Below are 16,384 nucleotides of genomic sequence, written 5' to 3' on the forward strand. Positions count from 1 at the left end.
TCCTGGGATAAACCCTAACGGAAAAGAATATAAAAAAGACTTTGCTATACAGCAGAAATTAATGCAATATTATAAATCGACTATACTTCAATAAAAAAGTAAATTGAAAATAAATAAAATTATGTTTTCTTACTTTAAGAATGGTTAGTTATTGGCTTTGGTGAATCCATCCTAAAAATAAATTCAGTATTACTATAACAAAAAGAAGTTCCCTATTTATAATGCAAAGGACTCAAAATAATTTATATGCTCCAATGATGCAGGAAAGCTCAAGGATATTAAAGCATATGCACTTGGATGGAAGTCACACAGCCATTAAAAATCACAATTGTGGAGAGTCTGTGGTAACATGGAGGATGCGTGGGACACGATAATAAATGAAAATGCAAGGCGCAAACTTGAGTTACACTGCAGTGGGGATACTTATCCTGGGCTCTTGTGAGTGTTAAGTGAGATCATTTATTCAACAAATATTTGTTGATCACCTCCCGTGTAACAGGCACTGTTCTAGGGACTGGAGATACAGAATTGAACGAAATAGACCACAATCTGTCCTGTGGAGCTTATGTTCTAGCAGGGAGAGACAGACAAAAGTAAGCCAGTAAAATATTCATTATGCTACGTAGTGATAAGGGACAGGAAGGAAGATAGAGCAGAGGGGAGGGGAGGAAGCACTGGGGGCTGCAGTTTTAGACAAAATGGCCAGGGACAGCCTCCCTGAGGAGGTGATCATTGAACTGAAGGGAATAAGGAAACTGGCCTTGGAGTCCATGGGGGAACGTGGTCAGGCAGAGGGGACAGCAAGCAGAAGAGCGCCAAGGTGGGAGAGTGCCTGTAGAACTCTAGGAACGGCCGAGGCGTGTGACAGCAGAGGGTGGCAGGGACCAGACCGCATAGGGTTAATACGCGGTATGGCAAAGTCAGGACTTCGGCTTTTCCTATGAGGGAAACCCGAGCCCTTTGAGGCAGCAGAGAAGTGACAGCGCGACCTGGCTTAACGCTTAATAGGATCACCTTGGCTGCTCTGTTGAAAATAGGCTGCAAGGGGTCAAAGGCAGAAAAGGAGAGATCAGCTAGGAGCCTATCGGAATAATCCAGGCGAGAGAGATTCCCCAGGGCGGGAGCAGTGAAAGGCTGAGAAGTGGCTGGATTCTGGCTGTATCTAGAAGTAGAGATAACAGGATTTGCTGACAGATTGAAAGTGGAGTGTAAAAGAGAAGAGTCAAATACTCAAGGTTTTTGTCCTGGATGACTGCAAGAATAGAGTTTCCATTTACTGAAACTGGGAAGACTGTAGAAGGAACAGGTTTGGGGCGGGGGAGATCAGTATTGGACGTGTTATGCTGGGCGTGCCTGTTACACATGCAGAGCGGAGGCTGTTGGTGCCTCACCCGTGTCTCCTTGGGCCTTACCATTTCAGTGCACGCAGGCCAGACCTTCAAATGCCAGTCTCTCCATCTCTTTGCCTCTGGGCTTCCTCTAGCTGTTGGAGCTGCTGTTCCTGCATGCGTGGGAAGTAGAGGGGAATTAATGTCTGCCAGGAACAGCCAACGACTAGTTACTGACGGTAGCTGATATACAAATACCCCAGCTCTCTCACTCTTCTCATGATAAAACTCAAACGATAACTCGCAGCAGGATCGTTGGAAGACGGAGGGAACAAAAGATGCGCATCGAGCTGAGAAGTCATCTTGAGACTGAAATGAGGCAGCCCCGTATACTCAATGGATCAGTTTATTGTAGGGTACCTTACAAGGTGGGTTCAGGATCGGGCCGACAAAGATCTGGAAGCATTCGCAGCTGTCCTCTGCACCGCCCGAAGGGCCACTGGGGCCATTTTATAGCTAACCTAGGGTATGGGAGTACCCTTGTAAACAGGAAGTACCTTCCTAAGTCAAGATGATTGATTGGGTAACTAGTCTCGTGGGTACCAAGAAAATGTCAGGGAAGGTCTTCATCATTATTTGGGAACTAACAGAGCATAGAGGCCACGTGGACCTACCGATCATTAAACAATATCTGTTAACTACAAAGCCCTTGACAGAGAAGTGATTTGCCGCATCGTGCAGTCCTGGGTAGGGTCAGTGGAAGGACAGGAAGAATTGTTTGAGCCCGAGATGATGTCAGTTATGCTAACAGCCATGCAGGATTAACTGGTAACTCGCTTAGTAACACATCCTTAATTGGCTGCCTTTCCTCATTCTTCTACCAGTGTTTCCTGGGTACCACCTCCTTCATCGACTACTTGCACCTGAATCACTGCCTCATGCTCTGCTTCTGTAAGAAGCCAAACTGAGACAACCAAGTGGAGGGGTCTTGTAGGCAGGAGTATTTATGCATCTGGAATTGTTGAGGAAATTGTAGGGATGTCCAAGGACTAAGCCTTCAGGTGTTGAACATTTAGAGGCTGGACAGATGAAAAGAACACAGCAAAGGAGCCTTAGAAGAAGTGGCAAGAGGTAGGAGAAAAACCAGGAGCGTGTGTTTTCCTAGAAACCAAGTGACAAAGGTGTTTCTAGGAGGAAGGATGAAATCTGGAAACTGGCCATTGGTTTTAGCAACTTGGAGGTCATCGGTGACCCTGAGAGGAGCTTTTCTGGTAGCAATATCTCTTAGGTTCAAGACATAATGAGGGGAGGGCTGGAGACAGTGACGTAGAACCAGCTCTTTAAGAGAGTTTTGCTACAAAAGAATGAGAAGAAGAGCCTGATGCTAGAGGGGGAAGTGGGGTCGAGAGAGATTTTTTGTGGTTTCTCAAAAACTTTTTTTAATGTTTAACATACGTAAATACAAAAAGAAGTATGAAAATCACAAATATGCAGTTAAATGAATTTTCCAAACTAAAAAGACCCATATAACCACTGCCAAGTTCAAAAAAGAGGACGTTCCCAGTACTTTAGAGGCTCCCCTATTCCCCCCTTCTGTTTACTACATCCCCAAGTATAACCACTACCCTGACTTCTAACACCACAGATTGTGTTTACCTGTACAATTTATATAAATGGCATCATACAGTATGTCTTCTTTTGTCTTATTTCATTTGTTCAATATTAAACTTGTGAAAGCTGGGGACTTCCCTGGTGGTCCAGTGGTTAGGACTTAGCTCTCTCACTGCTGGAGCCCCGAGTTCGATCCCTCGTGCAAGCCGCAAAGCACAGCCAAAAAAAAAAAAGTGGGAAAACCATCCGTATTATTTTATGTAGTTTAGATGCTTCATTCTTATTGCTACATAGCAGCCCATTGTACAAATATACTACAGTTTATTTATCCATTCTACTGTTGATGAACGTGAGGATAGTTTCCAATTTGGGGCTACTATGAATGACGTTACTATGAACATTCTAGTACAAGTCTTTTGGTAACATGTATGCATTTTTGTGGGGAAGACTTTTTTTTTTAGATGGGTAAATAGCATGAATGTATGCAGATGGAAAAGATTCAGTAGAAAGGTTAAAACTTATGACGCAGGAGAGAAGGAAGAAATCTTGGATGCCTGTTCTTGAGTAGAGGAGAGTAGATGGAATCTATTCAACATGTAGAGGGGTCTTCGCTAGGCCTTAGATAGGAGCAGGGACCATTTACCCAGAGAAACAGGAAGACAGAGTTTATGGGCACAGATTCAGGTAGGCTGGAAGAAGTGGCAGAAGGAACTTGAAATTCTCTTCTATGGCTTTCTTTACTCGATAAAATAGAAATCTAAGTCATCGGCTATGAGTGAGGAGAGAGAGAAGGTATTAGACATTTGATGGGAGAAGAGAAGCCATGAAAGCGTCATCTAAAAGTGTAGGGGCACTATTGGACCAGGGAAATATAGTGCGTCTGCCAGGAGCAATAAAGACACACCTGAGGTTATAGATCATGAATTCAAAGTGAGACAAGCCGTCATGGTCACTGCATGGGTGTAGGCAGAGAGTAGGTGGGAGGTTGGATTTAACCAGGGTGTGGTTCAGCTGAGAAAACACGATGAGAGAGACCAGAGATGTTGAGGGAGTACACAGAGCCATGACAACAACAATAAAGATGCTCCTCCAGGACTTCCCTGGTGGTGCAGTGGTTAAGAATCCGCCTGCCAATGCAGGGGACACGGGTTCGAGCCCTGGTCCTGGAAGATCCCACATGCCATGGAGCAACTAAGCCCGTGAGCCACAACTACTGAGCCTGCGCTCTAGAGCCCACGAGCCACAACTGTTGAGCCTGCGTGCCACCACTACTGAAGCCCTCACACCTAGAGCCCATGCTCTGCAACAAGAGAAGCCACCACAGTGAGAAGCCCACACACTGCAACGAAGAGTAGCCCCCTGCTCGCCGCAACTAGAGAAAGCCCGTGCACAACAATGAAGACCAAACACAACCAAAAATAAATAAATTTTAAAGAAAAAGAAAAAAGATGCCCCTCGAGAGCACACCACCCATCCTCCCCATTCCTCAACCCAGAAACCTTTACCTCTTCTTCAACCCTAACCCTTGGCTGAACCCCAAGTGCTATTGATGCTCCCTTCTAAGTATCTCACCCTTTCCTAGTTGGATTAAATTGCTGTAATCTGTCTCCCTCATCCATATTTATGTCATCCTCTGCACTGCAGCCAGAAGCGGTCTTTTAGAAAATGCAAGGCTGGTCATATAGCTCGCTCTCTGCTTGAAACTTTCTAGTGGTTTCTCTTGGTTACCAGAGGGGAAGGGTGCAGGCAAGGGATAGTTAGCGAGTTTGGGATTGATATATACACACTGCTATATTCAAAATGGATAAGCAACAAGGACCTACTGTATAGCACAGGGAACTCCACTCAATATTATGTAACAACCTAAATGGGAAAAGAATTTGAAAAAGAATGGATACATGTATATGTATAACTGAATCACTTTGCTGTCCACCTGAAACTAACACAACATGGTTAATCAACTATACCCCAATATAAAAGAAAAGAAAAGAAAAGAAAGGAAACTCTCCAGTGGTTTCTCAATGCCCTTAATCTGAGGTCCAGAATATGACTCACGGACTTTGGCCCTGGCTGACTCTCCAGCCTCGTCTTGGCCTATCTTTTCCTTCATCTCTGCCAGCTCCGCCCTCTTCTTTCAGTTCCTCAAAGGCAGTGGTCTCCGAAGTAGGTGCACATACCCTGGGGGTGCCTACTGGGATGAGGGAAGAAAATATTAGAACTTCCTTTCTATATTTATTTGTTATTACATGTTTTTCATTTCCATGATTACATACACTTAAAATGTGTATATTAGTAGTGCATGCATATAATTTATAAATAAATATACATAGAGAGCAATGCTCAAAAATGTTTATTAGTAAAGGAAGCTAATCAAAAAAGTATATAGACCATTACCCTAAGGTATTAGGGTCTTTCCTGCCTCAAGATCTTCTCTCCTATACAACCTTACTATTAGAATCTCCCCTTATTGCTTCTCCCCTACTTTCCTCTAGTTAAGATCTTTCCTGCCTCAAGATCTTTCCTGCCTCAAGATCTTCTCTCCTATACAACCTTACTATTAGAATCTCCCCTTATTGCTTCTCCCCTACTTTCCTCTAGTTAACATTTAGAGTCCAGGGAAAGTGTTAAAAATCTTCCCTGACCCTCTGACTCGGGGTCCATCCCCTTGTTTTTGCTCCACTGCATCCCCCTCTCTTACCCTCCTAGCCCACTGTGCTGGACATCTTCCACCTGCTTCCCCAGATCCATTTTCCACCCTTCATTTTGCTCTCTGCCCCAGACTTCATCACGTCTCTTTAGTCCTATGGGTTCCAGTTGGCTTTAGCTTGTAGGGAGCCCTTGAACTGGATCAAAGGAAGGAGAGGGAGAGCCTGAGATCTGTTCCCCCAGCCTGACTGTGAGGTTGATTCAGGCCAGCTGTACTTCTGGAAGGACGTCTCAGCTCCCCTCAAGGTAGCTTTCTCTACACAACACTCTCTAGGTTCTAATATCTGCTCCCTCCCCCCTGTCCCTTTGGTCCCAAAGACAGAGTTTGCTTGGTCCACTCTAGATTTGAAAGTTTGAATTCGTTGCTGACACTTAATGATTAGAATGACTGCATTACAATTCAGATATCTCTTGAAAAAAATTAGATTTGATAACACTGAGTCTACATCCCAAACAGTAACAATTGTCTGGAGTTGAGTAGCAGCTGCCCCTTTGCTCTGGGGCATGTACTTCTCAGGACTCCACAGTCCCCACTACTCCCTGTTGCCTTACAATAAGCTTTCCACCCTATTTCCACCCTGGCCTCTAGAGACATTTGAGTTTGCAAGTCCTGGTTTAAGGAAATGTGTCAGTCTCTTCAACGAATTTGGAGAAAGGGGAGGTTTACCTCTCGAATTTCTCTACTTCTCTCTCTCTCCTCTCCGTCACTACCGAGAGAGTCCTCTCCCTGCGGTTGCTATCATCACCTCCAAAACCACCACCCTGCCCTCAGGTGTGCTCTGCTCCTATCCCTTTCCCACACTGCAGCCAGAGTACCCATTCTAAAGTGGATATCTGGTTATGACAATCCCTTAAAACCTTGTAGTGTCTTCCTACTGCCCTAAAAATAAAGGCTACTTTAGAAAAAAAATTGAAGTATGATTAACTTACAATACTACATCACTTTCAGGCGTACAACATAGTGATCCAATCTTCTTATACATTACAAAATGATCGCCATGGTAAGCCATCTGTCACCATACAGAGTTAGTACAATATTACTGACTATATTCCCTGAACTATACATTACATCCCTGTGACTTATTTTATAACTGGAAGTTTGTACCTCAATCTCCATCACCATGTCAACTGAAAAAAAAATGCACAACCTAAAAGTTGAGAATTATCTTTTATTCAGCAGACAAAACTGAGGACTTAAGCTGGGGACACAGTCTCTCAGATGGCTCTGAAGAGGTGAGGGGGGAGCCAGGGTATATAGGAGCTTTTGCAACAAAGACCAGGTAGTCAGAACTTCAAAAGATTACTACTGTTAATTAAAGAAAACCGGATATTGCAAGTTAAGGAATTCAGCACTTTTCTGTGTATGGGAAGATGCAAAAGTCGGGACTCATTGAAATCATTCCTTTGATGTGCACCTCAGCTATCTGGGGCCAGTATCCTGCGCTTTCTCATTCTGAGTCTCCTCAGGGTGCAGGGGGGGTCGGGTGGCAGCAGGGCTGACTGCTCGATGGCTGGCATCCCATTTCTATCCTGAGTTCCCTCAGGCCGCACCTTCAGTAATGTGAAGGCTTAATGGCTGCAACATCCTTTGTTTACTGATATGTCTGGCAAAGTTTTTTTTTCTCTGAGAGTGTATTTCTTCGTCTTCCCACCCCCAAGACTACATTTCTTGAAATAATTTCCAGGTCTCTGGGTAATGTGACGCCTGCCTACGCTGCAGGCTGGTTTGGGACCCCTTCCCCCCAGCCTGCCAATTCTCCATGCCCAGCGGAGTGGGCTCCTCTTAGATCCTCAAACACAAACGTGACATCTCGCCCAGACCTGGCACACTGTCCCCTTCCCATGGCCAAGTATTGGGCCTCCCTCCTCACCTCCTGTTCACAAGGCAAGTGTCATTTCTCAAGGGATCTCTCTGTTTTCCTATGTGCGCCCCTTCCTAACACGTGCCACGCTTGTAATGAGGGTTTTTTCAAAGTCTCACTGGACTGTAGGAACATGTCTGTCTTTTTCACAGTCTGGTGCAGAGTAGGTACTGCCTGAACATTTGTTGAAAGGGTGGACTTAGAGACCCAGTTCTTCCCGAGCCGGCAATTTCTACCACTTAGTGACAATTCAGAACACCAGGGCTTTTTCAGATGTTTCAGATGATTATACATGTACGTTATGCGGCATGACTATAATCTGATTTAACACAAAGCGGAGGAAACAGGCTGGGACTAGAGTGAGCCATCGGACGCCTAAGGGTGTAGAATTTCAGAACGCATTTCCTCTCGCAAACATTCTCCTGCCTCACTCTGGTCCCGGCCGTGGGAGGGCAGCCTTTCCTAAGAACCGCTCAAATATAAAACTGAAAATCTAAAACTAGGATTGTCCTAAAGGGAGGTTTGAGACAGCGGCCTGGACGCACACCCCAACCGGATTCTTGGGCGGTCGCAGGGTGAGCAGCGCGCGTGCAGCTGCGGCGGCCGAGGGGGCGGCAAAGAGGGACCCGCACCTAAGCAGAATCCTGGCCTGCGCTGGGGAGGACCAGCCGCAGCAGCGGCCCCTTCCGCAGGCGGGCTGCCAGGCTGAAGGACGGAATTCATTATTCTAGCCCTTGGGATAACAGCTCGCCTACCAGGCTACACAAAACCAGAGTTTCTGTTTCAGGTAAAGAGCGGCGGGGAATCTTAATCCTAAAGCCTCAACAGCAGAAAGGACGCGAGCAGCGGGGCGAGAACGCCCCGGGGACCGGCCGTGGCGGTCCATCCGTCTGCCGGGAGGATTGCCTGCGGAGGTCGCGGGAGCCCTGAGGGTCCTGCTCCGTGTAGCTTCCCTCCTCCTTCCCCACCCGAGCAAGCGCGGCCACCTCAGGCACCAGCGAGCCCTGCCTCTTCGTCTTCCAGGAGTCCTAATGGACCTACTTTAACAAACCGATAACACTCCTATTTTAAACTAGCAGCTTCTATTTTCATGCCCATAACCACTGTGCCAAAAGGTCCTCAAACCAGTTGTTTTGCAAGTACGTCAAACAGGCGCCCTGCCATCCCGTTCTCCCTGTTTATTTGCCTGCAAAATTCTTTCTTATCTAATAGAAAGTCTGGTCCAGTTTGAACCAAAAAATGAATGAAGTGTTACTTCGGAGTAGCGATTCATTCATTTTCAAACATTAACCATTTTTATTACACAATCTATGTTAATTGTATAATTAATTGTAGGAAAATTAGAAAACATAGATAAGTAAAAAAAAAAAAAAGAAAAATTAAAGGAAAACCATCCATTAGCGGGGGATAAACTGGGAGATTGGGACTGACATATATACGTGACTATAAAATAGATTAATAATAACCTGCTGTATAGCACAGGGAACTCTACTCAATACTCTGTAATGGTCTACATGGGAAAAGAATCTTAAAAAAAAAAAGAGTGGATATATATACGTATCACTGATTCACTTTGCTGTACACCTGAAACTAACACAACATTGTAGATCAACTATACTACTCCAATAAAAGCTTTAAAAAAAGAAAACCATCCATGATCCCCCCATTAATAAAATAACTATTCTAAACATTTTGGTGTATATCTTGCCAGATTTTTTCCTATGCGAATGCACATTTGTGTTTTTCCTCACTTGTTCTATACTGAACAACTTTCCATGGTCATAAATAAAGATCAACGTGATTGTTTTGATAGCTGCATGTTGTACCATTAGAGAGAGATGAACCACACTTTAACCATCTTTCTTGCTGGACACTTAAGCTGTTCCCAGTGTTAGAGAAGTCTTCTTACACAAGCAATCTTGTACACGTGTCCGATTATTTCTTTAAGATTAATTGCCAAAAGTAAAAAGGGTGGGTCAAAGGGTGTGACCATTTTAAAGACTCTTAAGACGTAATACCAAACTACAGTCCAGAACCATCTTACCAACTAGTCCTCCCACCAGCAGCACCTTGCAGTGCCCGACTCTTCATGGCTTTCCAACAATCCAGACACACCGAGCACTGGTGTTTCCTGTACTGGTACATGGTGTGCCAGGCACTGACAAAGTCAAATCAGATCAAACAGCCCACGCAAGGAAGGGGGTAGGAGGAAGAAACAGATGAGGAGTCAATATTTATAGGTAGATGTGCTGAGATTATAGTACAGAGAATACACAGAAACTGGATGTCATCATCTTCCTGGGACAGGTGTCATAGAAGGCTTCCTGGAAGAGGTTGGTTCTGAGGCTGGCCCTGAAGACTCATCCGGCATTAACTGAGTAAAGAACAGGAAGGAGTGATGAGCCAGAGAGAGGAAATAATCCAGGTAGATCCAGGAAGAGGAAAGATCCCAGGCATGAATGTCCTGTACCTTTTCAGTTAACAGCAAAACGTTCTGTAACGTTAGACTACAGGGTGCATGGGGAGGTGGTTAGGAGCGGTGGGCCATGGGGCTGAAGAGGTAGCTTGGGCCTGATCAAGAGGGGCTCTGTCGGCTAAATAAAGGTGCTTTAACTTTATCCAGAAAACTGGATAAAGCTCACCAAACTGAAACCTCCTTGGGAGGCAGGAGTTGGCATTAAAACCTGTACATGGTAGAGTCACACTGATCTGAGGGACCAGCATGGATTTTGACCTCAAAAACTGCTGTTTGTCATTACTGCTGAGGAGCTCTCTGAGCTGGAAATAGCCACTTAACCTCTGTGTCTAGTGAAATAGAGGGACTAGGTTCCTTCCAGTTCTAAATAGCTATGAACTCAGGCACATCTTTTGACTTTTTTTTTTTTCTTCCAGAAAAGGTGGCCATTAAGATCCTGGACAAGACCAAGTTGGACCAGAAAACCCAAAGGCTCCTATCCCGCGAGATCTCCAGCATGGAAAAACTGCACCATCCCAACATCATCCGCCTTTATGAAGTCGTGGAGACTCTATCCAAGCTCCACTTGGTGATGGAGTATGCAGGGGGTGGGGAGCTCTTTGGGAAAATCAGCACTGAAGGGAAGTTCTCAGAACCAGAGAGCAAGCTCATCTTCTCCCAGATTGTGTCTGCCGTGAAGCACATGGTGAGCAGGGCGAGGAGGGAGAGTCCTGCTCCCATTATACCCACAGTGGGACCATGGGGCTTTAGTTTACCATCATCTAAGCATCCCCGAAGACTTTAGTCCTACAAGGGCAGACAGCAGTCCCTTCTGCGAGAGTCAGATGTCTGGCTGGGATTGTGCTCCCTGCCTCCGAAGCAATGCCCAGGGATCTCCAGTTCCACGGCAGCCTCCTGGCCTTTGTGGAAGTTGGCAGGACTCACTCTGAGCAGCCGGATGACCATCACCCCTTCCTTGGCCACATGCATTCCTCCAGCCCCGTCTTCCACTACTCGGAGAGCTGGCTTTTCACTGCTTCTTGGCCTTGCCTCCCTAATTCTGTGTCTAGGATGCCCTCTCCCCTCTTTTCACATCTCACATCCTCAATCCCATCCACACTTCGTGACCCAGCTCAGTTCTGTCTCTCTCTGTGAAACTTTCTTCAATCTTGGGTCAGCCTGCGCTGATCTTCATGCCTTTGGTGAACCCCACTAGCTCTTTTTTTTGTTTGTTTGTTTGCAGTACGCGGGCCTCTCACTGTTGTGGCCTCTCCCGTTGCGGAGCACAGGCTCCAGACGCACAGGCTCAGCGGCCATGGCTCACGGGCCCAGCCGTTCCACGGCATGTGGGATCTTCCCAGACCAGGGCATGAATCCGTGTCCCCTGCATCGGCAGGCGGACTCTCAACCACTGCGCCACCAGGGAAGCCCCCCACTAGCTCTTGCTGCCTCTGTGCTCAACACATTAACACTTGCTTGTGTCATTCTTATATTAGTTCTCTGATTATGTCTTTAGATAAACCTGGACTCCATAAGCATACTCCCCAGTTCCTCCATGAACTGGTTCTCCTGTGCCCTCCCTATTGTTGGTTGTCCTGCTGGGCACACAGGAGGAATCTGACTTGCAGACCTGATGACCGCTTGTACCACTCTGTTAGTGCAAAGGTTTTCTGCCCTCTTTGCCAAGCTCTCAGTCCAATTGGCAGGAAGAGACACTTGTCTGGTGTCTATATTAGTTGAGAGGCTGTTTCTAGTTTGCTCCTCTGTTCGGATGCCGTGAGACAAGAACTGGGATCAGTGAGCTCCTGGCCAAATTATTAGCAGGTTACTAGTGACCTAAGGGGCCCAAGATGGCAGCTGGGAGGGAGAGGGGGAGGAAAAAGAAGTGAGCAGGGAGAACCTGAGTGTGATGGTAGTGGCTGTTTCAGACCTGTGGTTGTCATCTAAGTGGCCCTGTGCTGGGGTGAACTTTCCCTGGGCCAGGGAATAAGCCAGACCCTTACCAAGCAATGGAGCAGATGGGCAGAGCCTTGCACATTCTACTTGGAAAAGAGATCTGGTGGGAGAGCAGAAGAGGATCCAGCAGTAGAGGATGCAGACTGAGTCCTCTGAGGCTCTACACCCTGACCTTTCTCCTAGCTCTCTGGTCTCCAAAAAGAGGAAGGGTGAATGATAGACATAGATTCAAATTTTATCAGGTTTGTTTGCTATGTGCCAGGACCATGCTGAATGCTATAGATACAGCATCACATACAGTTCTCACAACAGCCTTATGAGGCGGTTCTCAGTGTCCCATTTTCCAAAGAAGGAAGGCAACACTCACATACACACCTGGTATAGTTGAATCTAGAATTAACCAAGATGTCAGTCTCCAAAGCCTGGATTCTTGCCACAGGAGATCCAGCCGGAAAAGTGACATTAAACCATTTCCCAAGAGCCCTTGGCATTAAACTGGTCAAGGGTCTTCAAGGTTGCCTGGATCCAGAATTCAAGGGTAGGGACTGGATCTGCTGCCAGAACCTTGCCCAACATAGTATCCTCCCTTCTATTGAATTCTATAGCGATAAAGGAGCCCACCCAAAGGAGCAGGGGTGTGGACTTGGGAGAGGACTCCTCACCTTCTTGGGGTTGGCCCTACTCAAGACATTGCTCAGCCAGAAAAACCCATGCATGGTCTCAGAAAGGAAGGATGACTGTTTCGCTGTGTTTCACAAGATCTGGGTCTTACTTCTGGCCCTAATTCCTGAGTCCACGTGTGGGGGACAGACTCCAACCCTCACCCCACAGAACAGAACCTTTGGTCTGCTTGGAGGGTGTGGGCTTTACCCTGGGCTAACGGTTATGACAGGGCAGCTCTCAAGATCTGAGGTCTGACATGACTTAAGTTGATCTCCATTGAATTTCTGTTGTTACACCATCATCACCTCATTGTTTCAGAGCAACTGCTGCATCTTTAATGTTGGTATATTACTTTGAAAATGATGACTTTTTCCCCCTTTGTCTTCTTTCCACAGCATGAAAACCAGATTATTCACAGAGATCTGAAAGCAGAAAATGTGTTCTATACCAATAATACTTGTGTGAAGGTGGGGGACTTTGGGTTCAGCACAGTAAGTAAGAAAGGTGAAATGCTGAACACTTTCTGTGGGTCTCCTCCCTACGCGGCGCCCGAACTTTTTCGAGACGAGCACTACGTTGGCGTTTATGTGGATATCTGGGCCTTGGGGGTGCTTCTGTACTTCATGGTGACGGGCACCATGCCGTTTCGGGCAGAGACCGTGGCCAAACTGAAGAAGAGCATCCTGGAGGGAACGTACAGCGAGCCTCCGCACGTGTCAGAGCCCTGCCTCCGGCTCATCCGGGGAGTCCTCCAGCAGGTACCCGCCGAGAGGTACGGAATCGACTCCATCATGAACAATGAGTGGATGCAAGGAGTGCCGTACCCCACCCCTCTGGAGCCTTTCCAACTGGATCCGAAACATTTGTCAGAAACCAGCACCCTCAAAGAAGAAGAAAATGAGGTCAAAAGCACTTTAGAACACTTGGGCATTACGGAAGAGCATATTCGAAATAACCAAGGGAGAGATGCCCGAAGCTCCATCACAGGCGTCTATCGAATCATTTTGCATAGAGTCCAAAAGAAAAAGGCTTTGGAAAGTGTCCCAATAATGATACTACCAGACCCTAAAGAGAGGGACCTAAAGAAGGGGTCCCGTGTCTACAGAGGCATAAGACACACATCCAAATTTTGTTCAATTTTATAAATTGTATTAGACTGCTGGTCATTAAGCAAGATCATTGTTGCTGCTTTCAAATTTTTTCACCAACTTGAGTGGAGACTTTTTTGTAATTTTTAAATAAATTTAAATCTAAGATATGCATTTCCCCTCCGCCCACCCACCCCCCCCCAAAAAAAGTCTATTAGCTCAGATTCTGGCTTGGTTTGCAACCTCATCTTGTTTTCAAACTCTAGCATTCACTCAGTTAATCGAGAAATACTTACGCAGTGCCTACCATGTGCCAGGCGCTGTTTAAGGTGCTGCAAAATAAAAAATAGGCCAGGTCCTTCCTCTCCTGTGCAGGATAGTCTAGTCATTACTGCAGTTTGTCCTGAGGCTGTAACCGGACTCATACCTTCCTTCCTCCATCAACCATTGTAAATTTCCCTCACCTTTGGCCAGCATTCCGGCTGGTCTAGATTGGGTGGTATGACCCAGACCTTTACCATCAAAGGATCTGAACCCTTAGATGCCTTGCTCTTGTTGGCTCGTGGTCGCTGCAATTGCCTCTTCACCATTATTATGAGGCTCTAAAGTAACACTCTTGGGTTCAGACATACTCCTCTTTAGCTCCTTATGAAAGTCAGGGTCAGTAATTCCCACCCCTATAATAGCTCCTTTCTTTGCCGGCTTGTCACCTGGCATGGGGATCCCAAAGTGACCATGTGGTAGCCATAGATCTCAAGTCACTGGACCCCTACTGGGTCTCCCAGTAGAAGCATCCCCCTGCCCCTAGGATCGAAAACCTCTAATCTAGCCAAGCCGAGACCGTAGGAAAAAGAAGTACAAATTCTTCAAGTGGGTCCCTGATTGTGATGGTAAGAAAAGTCAATCATGCTTCTACCCAGTGGTTCCCAGACCTGTGTATTGTAACAGCAGGGGACACATATCTATTAGCCATTGTTAAATCATGTATACTGAATCCTGGGGGATAGCACCCCAGCCCTGCAGCGTGCTGCCCTATAACCGGTGCCTTAGCTGAGCCACTCCATCCATCTATGCTGGCTGCTTCTGGTGTTGAGGTATATAGTAAGAGGGGTACATCCCATGGTCATGTGCCCATTGCCCACACGGCTCTTACCAAAACTGTGGTCCTTGAGGCAATGTTATGTAATATATATGATAATGGACCAGCTATTCTCTAGGACCTAGCATGATTGTATTGGAGGATTCACTGAAGGCAGGAAAGGTGAACCCATATCCTGAGTAGATATCAATTCCAGAAGGATGAATCACTGCTGTGTTTGTCTGAATTTGTGACTCTGTGGATCTGATAATGCCCAGCTCGGGAGGAGACAGCTCCCTTTGCTTGGTCCCTCAGTGACCCATAATCAGGTGCTCAGTCTCTCCTAGAGCCTAGAAACACACCAAGATCCTGAGTATTTCTCTGCTGCAGAAAGCATGGCCTCACTCCAGGACCCTGCAGGGCTGTGCTGTAACCTTCTACAGCGGTTGCCAAAAAGACTCCACACCATATTCTTAAGCACCATGTAGACAGAGAGTAGCAATGCAGTTTGCACCGAAGCCTGAAACTGCTGTAGATTTTTTTTCTGTGGCATCCACTTGAAACCAGCAGTCCCGACAAATGGGTTAGAGGAATATGCCAAGTATATAATATATGTGCTTCCAAAACCCAGATAGGCCTACCAAACCCCGTGCCTCTATCTCAGCGCTAAGGGGTACAAGGTGCAACATATGTGGGCATGCCTCAGGTCATTGGTCCTCTAAACACTTCATCAGTGTGACCAGACCCCTGAATCTTCATGGGTCTGCCCACCAGCTTGCCTCTTTTCTTTCTTTCTTTTGGCTATACAAGTAACACTCTAGCAAACTGTCCCTCAGGACTCTGTGATCTCTTAGCCACTGTCACAAAGCCCTGCAAATCAAGGCACCCTGACTCCCGCTCCAGCCTTACCGTCCATTATATTATGTCCACCTCGCCTCTGACAATTAAGTAACGACACATGGCCTCTGCCACTCTGGAACCCCATTATCCCTGCATGCCCAGTTCCATGACTGGCATTTCCTACTGTCACCCCTTGCCTGCAGAGGGCAGGAGTCACTGATCTTGTTGGAGATGGTGGCACCCCCTCCCCAGTGCAGTCTTTTTTTTTTTTTTTAAATATAAATTTATTTATTTTTGGCTGCATTGGGTCTTCATTGCTGCACGCGGGCTTTATCTAGTTGTGGCGAGCGGGGTCTACTCTTTGTTGTGGTGCACAGGCTTCTCATTGCGGTGGCTTCTCTTGTTGCGGAGCATGGGCTCTAGGCGCACGGGCTTCAGTAGTTGTGGCACGTGGGTTCAGTAGTTGTGGCTCACGGGCTCTAGAGCACAGGCTCAGTAGCTGTGGCGCACGGGCTTAGTTGCTCCGCGGCATGTGGGATCTTCCCAGACCAGGGCTCGAACCCGTGTCCCATGCATTGGCAGGCGGATTCTTAACCACTGCGCCACCAGGGAAGCCCCACCAGTGCAGTCTTTATTACCTGTGTGAAGGCAGTGTCCTCCTGGGAACTTAGGTGCTTCTTCAGACTCACATAATGAATCCATTCTAACATTCACACCTCCTGGAATTTTCTGACCCTTTCCTTAATCCTGGCACAGCAGTTCCCCCATCTCCACCTCATTTGTATGTCAGACTCATG

At 46.6% G+C, this 16,384-nt stretch overlaps 1 protein-coding gene across 2 annotated transcripts in view; it reads left to right on the forward strand.

Moving 5' to 3' along the window:
* NIM1K (NIM1 serine/threonine protein kinase) overlaps window positions 1–13,794 on the forward strand; it is a 70,071-nt gene extending 56,277 nt beyond the window's left edge. For both annotated transcript variants that reach the window (XM_060146047.1, XM_060146046.1), the window contains 2 exons: window positions 10,400–10,668; window positions 12,977–13,794. In XM_060146047.1, the coding sequence (XP_060002030.1) occupies window positions 10,400–10,668; window positions 12,977–13,726 (1,019 nt within the window). In that variant the 3' untranslated portion in view covers window positions 13,727–13,794. The remainder of the gene's footprint in view (window positions 1–10,399; window positions 10,669–12,976) is intronic.
* Window positions 13,795–16,384: the final 2,590 nt, after the last annotated feature.

This window comes from Lagenorhynchus albirostris, chromosome 3 (assembly GCF_949774975.1).
Source record: "Lagenorhynchus albirostris chromosome 3, mLagAlb1.1, whole genome shotgun sequence".
Lineage (NCBI taxonomy): Eukaryota > Metazoa > Chordata > Mammalia > Artiodactyla > Delphinidae > Lagenorhynchus > Lagenorhynchus albirostris.